The 10984-nt window shown below is 24.8% G+C and overlaps 1 protein-coding gene across 1 annotated transcript; it reads left to right on the top strand.

Moving 5' to 3' along the window:
* Window positions 1-5388: 5388 nt before the first annotated feature.
* Window positions 5389-6597, top strand: LOC107022664. The gene is made up of 2 exons (XM_015223261.2): window positions 5389-5597; window positions 6168-6597. The coding sequence occupies exons 1-2, from the start codon at window positions 5497-5499 to the stop codon at window positions 6379-6381; spliced, it is 315 nt and encodes a 104-aa protein (XP_015078747.1). The 5' UTR covers window positions 5389-5496; the 3' UTR covers window positions 6382-6597.
* The last annotated feature ends 4387 nt before the right edge of the window (window positions 6598-10984 follow it).

Here is a 10984-nt window from a genome sequence, read left to right as displayed (position 1 = left end):
GGGGGGGGGGGGGGGGGGGGGTTATTTACATTTTATTTGATGGTCAGAGACGAAATTGGAAGTTAAGCAGTGCAATAACTCTGCTCTCTGATCAACGTTTTATGGTTTTCATATCTATAGAAAGAGGAAGCTAGAAGAGTACCAAGGTTTACATATGGATGTATAAGGATCTGTTTGAAAGGGAACCATTTCTCACCAAGCTTTATCTACTTTATGTATTCAAGTTCCACATATAAGAAACAAGCAGTTCTTGCATAGTGAATCAATCTTATAGTCGTCTTCTTTGTTCAAAAAATGCACGGCAAAAAGGCATATCAATTACTTGCTTGTTCATCCTGACGGGGTTTTATGAATCATTAAAATGAGTCGTGAGATTTCTATTGGATATTCGATAGCTTGATGAAGGGGGTAATTTTCATGTGGACAGAATCATATGGCCAATCATAAAGTGTAATCTGTCCCTTGTGCCCTTGACATCCAAAAATTGTTAATCAACTCCCATCTCAATTCTCAAAAATATAATATTTTTCGTTCGGTGTTCAGAGCGTGTTTTGAAACCCTAGCTAACTTTACTTATGCATTATAGGACTTATTTGAGGGTGATTTCCTATTATGTTCTCTTCTATATCTAGGACTCGAACTTGAGACATCTGAATAAGGTAAAATAGCTCAACACTGCACCAAAAGTCCACAACCCATGTTTGTAAAATTATATTTTCTTTGTCCCTATTTAGTTGTCCATTTTAGACGTGACACACATATTAAGATAACACTAATTAGCATAGTGAAATTATAATTTTACCCTTATTAATTATGATTCCAAAAATGATGAATTAAAACTTGGAAATTTTCAAGAAGTTTAAATGAAGGTATAATAGGGAAATTTTTTTTGTCCTTTCTTGATTTGTCAAATGGACAAGTAAATAGGGACAACTAAAAAAGAAAATATGGACAAGTAAATAGGGACAGAGGTAGTAATAAATTACCTCCTAAATAGAGGTGACAATTAGGTGGGCTGGGTCAAATGTAGGTGGGTTATTATGGGTTAAGATCACAGTCGAGTCAACACCCGACCCAGCCCAATCCAAATTTATTTGGGTCAAAATGGGTTAGGAAACGGGTCAAAGACCCACTACGACTCAATTTTTACCTTAATTATTTTACTTGGTCTTTAACGATTGTTCTGTGATCGAATGAAAATCGCTTCTTATTCTTTTGGCTTGACTATTCTGCTTGCTTAACACAAGTGTTATTTAATCTTCATAATGTTCAGCCACTTGAACGTATGAGAAGGAATTAATCGAGAAAATTACCTCACACCTATCTTTGATGAAAGAAGCAAGATAGAAATGTTGATGAGCAAAATGGTGTTAGAAACAGGGTGAGCGGCGAAACATAGAAGTTGAGGGAGGAAAGTATTTTACTACCTAATAAAATTATTATTATTTCTTTATTACGATTATATACGACATATCAAATTGAAAAAGAAAAAGTTTTAAAACAATATTTTGACAAAAAATTTCATAAATCAATTCAGATTGATATATCAACTTAACTTTTAATGAATTGTAATAAATTCGATTCGTAAATCAACAAATTAATAATTTGCTCAAATTTAAATAATCAAAACAGATTGAGTTTAATTTTGCCTCAGCGCCATGCAATCAAAGGAGGTGACTGTTCCAACTACCACATTCATGCAAAGAAAGGAATTACAGACTTTAAATTAGCACATTTATTTGCACGTGATATATTTTTCTTTCCTTATCTACTATGACAAAATATTTTTTCAATTATTATTATTTGATATTTGATATTTTTTTTATCTTTAGACTAATTGAAATTTCACTAGATAATAGAAAATAAAACACTTTTTTTTTAATCAAAGCTATAGCCTATAGGGATCATTTTCAGATTCTAAAATAAAATAAATGAAAGTTACATGAATTAATACATTTTTGAAAATAATTTATTGATTTTAGCGATATTTTTTGTTTATTACCATTTATAGCAATACGGTAATAAATCTGTAATATGTATTAAAAGTGAATTATGTATGCAGTATATTTGAATTGTAATTGTTTTTGAAATATTTTATGTTTGTTTGGTAAAAAAATATCACATTGTATTATAAGTGTATTAAAATGTGTAATAAATGCATTATCCATCATCAAAACTTGTGTTATATGTAAATAATAAATTGTTCTTTGTAATATTTATTAAACTTGTATTATAAATGAATTAAAAGTGATCAAGTGAAAGAAAATATTATTGCTATAAATGATAAATATTTTTTGTTATAGTATATTTACGTAAATTTCCCAAAAATAAATCGAATATAAAGTGATTTCGACCATCTTATCAAATTATCACTAGCGTTATTAAAAGAGAGAGGCATTAAATACACTTTATATTTATTTTGAAAAGTTGACATCACGCTCAAATTAATTTGATATTTTTGTTATTTTTGATTTATAAATCATAAATAATTATTTATGAGTACTTTTTAAATTTTTATCTAAACACTTTAAAATTATTTTAATTTAAAAACACTTAAATAAATCAATCTAAAAAGGTTCTAATTTATTTGGATTGAAAATATGTGTTCACATCACTTTTGCACAATTTTCATAACAAAACAAAGTTTGTACATTATTCATTATTAGCTAGTCAACGAAGTGTGATTTAATATATCAATTACATTTTTCATTGTAAAAACAAATTAAAATGTCAGATTTATATCATTCAATTTTTGTTATTTAAAGGTGATATATATCTCTCGTTATGATAGTGGCTCATATATATACATTTTGTTACATAATTGACTTTCATATACCATTATAGTTCATGTAGGGATATATTTTATCCAGGGCCGGCTCGACCTTTTAAAAACAAGGCATTTGCCTTAGGCCCCAAATTCTTGACAAGAACAAATTATGTGTTAAATTTTTTTTATAGAAAAAATAATTATTTATAATAAAAAGTATAATTTTTTTTAAATAAATTATTTTATCCACTTTTACATCTTTTGTACTTTGTTAGAAATAAAAACTAGTAGTGAAAGTGCTCAACAAAGTAAATTAATAGATTCTTTTTTATTTCTTTTGAATTTTAGTTTCAAACATTACTATAAGCATATCAAAATGAGGTATACCAAATCATCAACTTTTTTAGTCAAATTCTATGGTACTTATATCATTATGTTAATAATACATATAATAATTGTTTCAATTAAAGGATGTTTTCCAACGTTGAGTTGGTAAAATCTTACCTAAAACTAGTAATTCAAATATTGAGTACTAATAATTTTCATCTAAATAGTGTAATTTTTTTTTATTTAATAAATACGTAAAGTGAAGTATATTTATATTTTAGGCCGCAAATTAAAATTTCGCTTTAGGCCTCCTTATTACGTTGAGCCGTCCATGATTTTATCCTTCTCAAACGTTTTTTTAAAAAAAAAAATTAATTCAACAGCTAATTTAAATTTATTATTTTAATGTCCGAATTAATTCTTTTCACTTATTCTAATATTATAGATATCCTATAAAAAAACTAAATCACAATAGCCAAAAGAAAAAGTAGAATAATCAAAGTAGTTAAAAAGTAATTTATGTGTGAAAGAAATCAAAAATATAATTTTTTTAAATATTATAAATCAAAAAATTTAATTAAAATTAATTTTATCATTTTGTAACAGTAAAAATATATATGAATTACTTTTGTAACGGTAAGAGATATATGTACGCTAATATTAATTTTGAAAGAAAACCAAAATAGAAAAAAGGATAATGCTTTTTACTTGGTCAAACAGTCTTCCCACTTTTGTCTGTCGGTCAAAGATTAATTTTTTAGTCAACACTTTGACTGGAGATTCCTATCCAAAAAAAATTTAATTATTTAATTTTAATATCCTTTTTATATATTTATGATCTGCCAAAATTCACCATTTTTAAAATATTGCAATCTTGAGTGAAACATTAGGTCATCTATAATAGTGATAATTTAATAAATTTAATTTAATATATACCAATTGTTTTGTAATATTTGTTGAAAGTAAATAAAATTATCATTATACACATTTAAAAGGATTATTTTTTTGCAAACAAAAGTAGTGAATATATTAAAAAGAAAAATTTATTGATAAGAAAAGACGCGTGAAATGTAATTAAAAAAAGAGATTATGATAATTATTGGACTATAACCACATAATGAAATGTCATAGAAGTCATTACTACATTAGAATGAAAATCATAATTATCAACGTAGATCATGATGGAGTGATAATTACTCATTCTTAATCAAGAGATTTCAGATTTGAACCTCCTAGGATATCGAGTCGTTTTATTAAAGGGCGTTTTACTCCTCACTGTAGAATTTTCTGACATAAATCCAAATTTAGTTGGACTCGAATATGAGCACCGAATGAAAAAAAAAGGAAATCATAATTTGTGAGTATGCTAATTTGGAATGAAACATTATTTATTAATTTATTGAGAAAAAAAACGTGATTGAATAATCTTTAAACAACTCCTACAAGTTGTAGCACAACAACTAGCTACTTAACATTTAAAAAATGTACAATAAAAAATAATTATAATTTACTTAGAGCCAAGAGTTTTTAAAAATAAAATTATCTATCTTTACGGGATAGAGATACGATATGTGTATATTATCATCTCAAATCGGAGATTATATTATGCATTTTATTGTAATAATAATAATAATAATAATCTAGTCTTACTTTGTTTAAGCAGGGAGACTTTTAAAAATAATTTCTCTTTATCTTGTTTTTATACATACCTCATTTTTTAATTACTCTACTCGTGATATTACAATAACTATGTTGTTATTATTAAAAGAACGAATATATCTTCAAACTATCGTAAATTATATATAGATACTATCTGTTATATTTTTGGGACACTAGGATCCGTGTTAAAAGAAGACTAAATAGGGATACATGATGCAGTTTTATCCGTCGATTCGATATTTAATAAATGTCGGATCGGTGGATAAAATTGTGACACGTGTATGCATGTTAGAGTGATGGTCATATTTATTCTAGTTTTTTGTCAACATAGGCATCAATGTTCCAAAAGTACGACAAATTGCATATGCATACCATTTACGATAACTTGATATATATTTATCCGTTTTCCCTTTATCATTATTATTTTAATGATAAAAAAATTTATAAAATAGATCCAAATTATTTTATGAACAAGCCATAGTTTAGATGTGATAGGTCAAAGGATATGTTAGAAATTAAAAGTATACAAACTATTTGTCTTTAAAAGTATATATCATATACTTTTTTTTTCTTCTTTTTTCTTTGGTTAATAAAAAATGATTCCTCTACCCCCCCTAATAAATAACTTTATAGTATATAAAAAGGTTGCAATTATTATCAAGAAAAAACAAAGGGTGAAGTTGAACTTGAGTGCATATATATAAATAAATATCTCTTTTAATTCATTTTTTTTCTTTTCTTTGATGGCTTCTTCTTCTTCTTCTTCATCAAATCTTGGAATAATTGTTCAAAAGAATCCTTCACAATCTCAACTCAATGAATTGGGCATCAAATCTTGGCCTAAGTAAGTATACACAATCATATAATTTTCATTTCTCCTCATCATCATGTATATGTACGGTGCGATCTTTTTCTGAACCCTACTAACGTGAAATATTTTGTGTATCGAACTCTATATGTGTACTTTATTTGTATTTGAGCTTGCTAAGGTATTAGTTTCAACTCTGATAAAGGAGGAGGGTTGAAAAAAATTATACTATATGTAAAAAAATATAAAAATACACTTATTACTTCAAAAGTCTCTTTGATTGTCACGCGTAAAACTAGTCAATTTATGATTTCTTTTTCACAAATACATAATATGTGTATGTTCTTCTCTTGTTTAAGCTTGCTCAAATTATCGATTCTTAATTAATTAACCGGCATAAAACTAATCAATTTATGATGAATCTTCGTAATATATAAGCTCAAGTAACCTATACCTGACTAGTTCAAATGAAAGAATACGATTATGATAGACTGATAATCAACGTAAAGTTAATTGATTTATGAGAAATCTAAGAAACACATAAATATGTTATTGTGTTTTATTAATTTATGTTATTAATAAAAATAAATATTTTTTTTTCTTCAGATGGGGTTGTTCTCCAGGAAAATACCAATTAAAATTTGATGCACAAGAGACATGTTATTTATTGAGAGGTAAAGTGAAAGTTTCAACAAAGAATTCAAATGATGAAATAGTTGAATTTGGAGCTGGAGATCTTGTTATTATTCCAAAAGGATTAAGTTGTACTTGGGATGTTTCAATTGCTGTTGATAAACACTATAAGTTTGATTCATCTTAATTAATTAATTCTTAATCATCATTAAAAAACTTAGCTAATGTTCTTGTTTATGATAAACATCTCTTGTTGATTGTAATCAATTTTCTTGATATATATAGAGATATATATATATGTATGAAGTAGAATTCTTTTCTATATGTAAAATGGTGTTTAGTAAAGGTTTGATTCAGTATTTAAATTCGATGATATAATATTTTTAATTTTTTTAGTATCGCACATAAGTTGTTAACAATTCTTTTTCTTGATTAGTACATCAGACAGACTCAAAATTTAGTCTTTTAAGATCTTTGTATCGGATATGATGTAACTTTGATCTTCTTATATGTGACTAGTAAGTTCTTGTTCTATGAAGTGTTGATTAGTAGATCGGTCAAATTACATGTTGTACTTTTAAAATTATGTATTTAAAATTTAATTCTTATTATTTTCGTATCAAAATATTATGTTCAATTGAAAGTAAACTATTTTATAGTGATATTGATTTTTTTTTATCTCTGTTTAATTAATATGAATCAAGTAAAATGTAACGGCGATTAAGGTTATAGTCAAAGAAGTAGCAATTAGTCAAATGGATGTCATTTTCAAACTCAACTACATTTTTAGTATAAAACTATCTTTTTTTTTATTAAAAAAAGAACTTTAAATGCACCTTTGACTGGTCAACTTTATCATATTTTAATTATGAAAAAACTTTTGAGTCAGCAATGATGGTTTTTATGTACAAAATCATAAATATTGTGGTTGGAACCAACTACTTGGAAGTGCAAATTCTTTTGTTTGTGAGCTTAATAAATTCCTCATGTGGAATGTTTATTGAGTCAGAGTCGAGGATTGGTTATTGGTCAAAATTAAATTAATTAAAAAAAATAATATATTAATTATTTTTATTTTAAGATTGGATTTATCACATTATAAATCTTCATAAAAAAATAATACTTTATATGTATATTTTAATTTACGTAAGTTAATTTGATTTGATATAAAATTTAAAGGACAATTTTTTTTTTTGAAATTTATGATCTAAACTAAATCATAGATAAAATTATATTTTAAAGTTAAATTATTACTTTCTCGTTCCTATTTACTTGTTCAATTTTGTTTTGATACGCTTATTAAGAAAACAGCAATTGGTATAATGAGTTTATCATTTTATCCTATTAATTAATAAAATGTCAAATATATTTACTCACTATATAGTTTATAGTTTCTAATGGTATTAAGTCAACATTAATAATTTGAAAGTATAATAGAGTAAAATATTATTCTTTTTTAATTTATTGAAAATAATAAATAAAAAAATAAATCAAATTAAAAAGTTACTAAATATATAAATAATATATCATTATATTTAAGATCGAATAAAATGAAAAATAAATCTTATAAATTGAGCCAGAGAAAATAATAATAATAAAATCTGACTAAAATGACTATTTAAAGTGCACTAAATAAAGTAAGATAACTGTTGTACCAAACTTGGAACCAAAAATGCATTTAATACCTTTTTTTTTTGAGTTTGTTGTGTAACTGAAAGCGTAATTCAATTAACGGATGTGATACAGTGAATGTGTTTTTTTCATTTTTAATTAGAAGTATAATTTTTAAGTTTTCGATAGAAAGGGAATAATTATATAAAATATTACCTCATAAACTTTATGTACTCCCTCCGTCCGGTATTGTTTGTCATAATTTCAATTTTTAGAGTTAAACTATAAAAATTTTGACTAACATTTTAAGATGCGTTTTTCATCATATTAATATGAAAAAGTTGTAATTTATAGTACTTTTCATATAGTTTTAGAATATCTAATTTTTTTGTTTAAAATATCGAATTAATGTGATCTAATTTACCTTAAAAATTAGTCAAATTGACTTTCGATAAGCGCAATATGATAAACATTTCTGAACGGAAGGAGTATTATTTAGTCCAATTTAAATAAATTAAGAAAAATAACCCTCTCATCATATTATTTATCAAAAAGTGGCCGTTATTATAACTTTTGTTTCTTTTTTTTTTATAGGGGAAAAGAATAAATTTATCTCGAAATTATTATAAACAGTATGCAGATATCCTTCGTCATATTTTTACGACATTAGCGTCCCTGTTGTTCAAAGCTAGGGCATATATGTCATTCACTCTAACGTAAGACTAAATAGAGACACGTGGCGCAATCTTATTCGTCGATTCAATATTTAACAAATATCGGGTTGGTGGATAAGATCATGACGCATATATGTTCATTAGTATAAAAGGTATATGCTATAGTTTTTGAACGATAGGACCACCAATATGCCAAAAATATGACGAAAAATAGTTACGTACTATTTACGATAGTTTGGACCTTGGGGGTATATTTGTCTTTTTTTTCCTTTTCTTTTTCGTCCTTCTTTCTTTGACAATCCTCCTCCTTATTTGTCTTTTTCGTTGTGTTTCTTTTTTCTTTGAAATTCAATGAACTATAATGTGAATTATATATTAAGAAAAAAAATCAAAATATCGAGAGGATTTTATATTTAAATTGAAACTGTTTAGAGGCGATTTTGAGTTGGTCGGGGTTGAATAGTTAATGTATATTTCATTATAGTTAAGTTACAGAACTTTTTGAATGTATCATAGTGTATAATCAGTGTATAGATTATGTATATAAGTAAATTATTTTTAGTTTTTCTTAGGATATCATAATGTATAGTTAGTATATCATAATACATAGTTAACGTATAGATCATGTAAAAATAAGTTATATTTAATTTTTTTAATGTATCATAAAGTATATATAATGTGTACTTTTTATAACTTATAATATTTTTTTATGCAAATAAAAATATGGTTATATTTATCATAAATTAATTACTTTGTTATATATATTTGAAATTAAACAAATTAGAAAAAATGACAGCTCAATCATATATTATTATTTGTTTATCAAAAACGGCAGACGGTAGCCTTTCTTTCTTATGCGTTTTTTTCATTTTCTTCGTTGTGTTTTTTTTAATGAACTGAATTATTTTAAGTGAATTATATATTAAAAAATTAAATATCGAGAAAATTTTATATTTAAAATTTGAGATTGTTCAAAAATAATTTTGAGTTATATTTTTTTTTTTGAGTATATCATAGTGTATAGTAAATGTATACATTATGTATATGTAAATTATATTTAAATTTTTTTAGTGTATTATAATATATAGACATAATATACTTTCTATGAATTTTGAATTTCTTTATGTAGATAAAAATATGATTATATTAGTTATAAACTAATTACTTTATTATATATATTTGAAATTATCCGTATAAGAAAATCTTTGGTAGAGAGCGTTATTCAACAATGAGTCCCTTTTGATGTCAATCTAAATTAATCGAACTCTAATACAAATATCAAACATCGAATAAAAGAAAAAGAAAGTGCATCCTTAACAAATTTCTCTATGAAAAGTTTCTATTTTGGTTACAAAAAAGTTTGTGTTACATCAGCAAAAGCGGCGGAAGATGAAAATATTCTCCAAGTTTAAGTAAAATGAACATTTATTTTTAATTATAATAAACTCTAATTATTAAATTTTAATAAAAGATGATAAAATATTTTAAAAGTCACATCGAATTTCAAACTCTATCTTTATTAGAAGTTTTGAATTCAAATTTACGAAAATGACTTTATTTATATATATTTTTTACAAATAAATGTTAGTTGACCTATTTCTTGCTACAAAATTGACCCTTGTTTGTTAACTATACATTTTTAATCATTAAAAAATCTCACAATCTTTATTAAAAAGTTATTTACAAAGTGATGTTCAAAATTTTAAAAGAAACAAAAAAGGTAACAACATTGAACAGAGATTTTCAAATATTCAAAATTATAATTCTTTTTAATTAGGGCCAATTAAATTAATTACGTAAAAATTATATTTAATAGTCCATTTTAACCTTTCTTAGTTAAGTCATATTTAATTTTTTCAAATTATATAATTTATAATCGAATTCATAAACTTCAAACAAAAAACTCCCTCCTCCAACTTTTTTTTAATATATAAAAATATTTAAATCTCATAGTATATTTTAAACTCGAAGAAAATAGTAATTTTTTTATTTTTATTATCAAGTTTAAAAGTACAATTGTTGATTATTATTTTCAACATAGCAATTACCACTACAATGACTAATAAGAAACTACTCATACTCAAGACGATCATCTAAAACACAACGTAAGAATCATTAGGTTCAACATAACTAAAAAAATGTTATTTTCACGTGAAATACATTTGATCTTTTTAAAGTTCGATAGGTCAAACATCAGATACATATAACTGAAGCTGTGTAAAACTTAATTTTAAAGTGATTAATTTTTTAAATTTTATCGATCTTGATTATAATTCGATGACTAATAACGTAATGTTAGTCGAAAAAAAGAAAAGATACATGAACTATCATGGTAGACTTGGTATTCCATTTATTATTATTTTTTCCATTGACTTGTTGTTTAAATACTTCAATTACAACTCTTTAATTACAAATTGCACATTAAAAATATATTAGTACTAATTAATTATGAACTAAGACTAAGAAAAAGAAAAAGAGCAAAGAAAAGACAAAGAAAACCGTAAA

The sequence above is a fragment of the Solanum pennellii genome, chromosome 6, assembly GCF_001406875.1.
Source record: "Solanum pennellii chromosome 6, SPENNV200".
Classification (NCBI taxonomy): Eukaryota; Viridiplantae; Streptophyta; class Magnoliopsida; order Solanales; family Solanaceae; genus Solanum; species Solanum pennellii.
The sequence above is the reverse complement of the archived record's forward strand: the minus strand, read 5'-3'. Positions and strand labels throughout refer to the sequence as shown.

Bases quoted from the DNA above. Each gene is read 5' to 3' on its own strand.
- LOC107022664 (XM_015223261.2), top strand. From the start codon at position 5,497: ATGGCTTCTTCTTCTTCTTCTTCATCAAATCTTGGAATAATTGTTCAA. The intron at 5,598-6,167 runs GTAAGTATACAC...TTTTTTCTTCAG, and splicing joins GGCATCAAATCTTGGCCTAA to ATGGGGTTGTTCTCCAGGAA.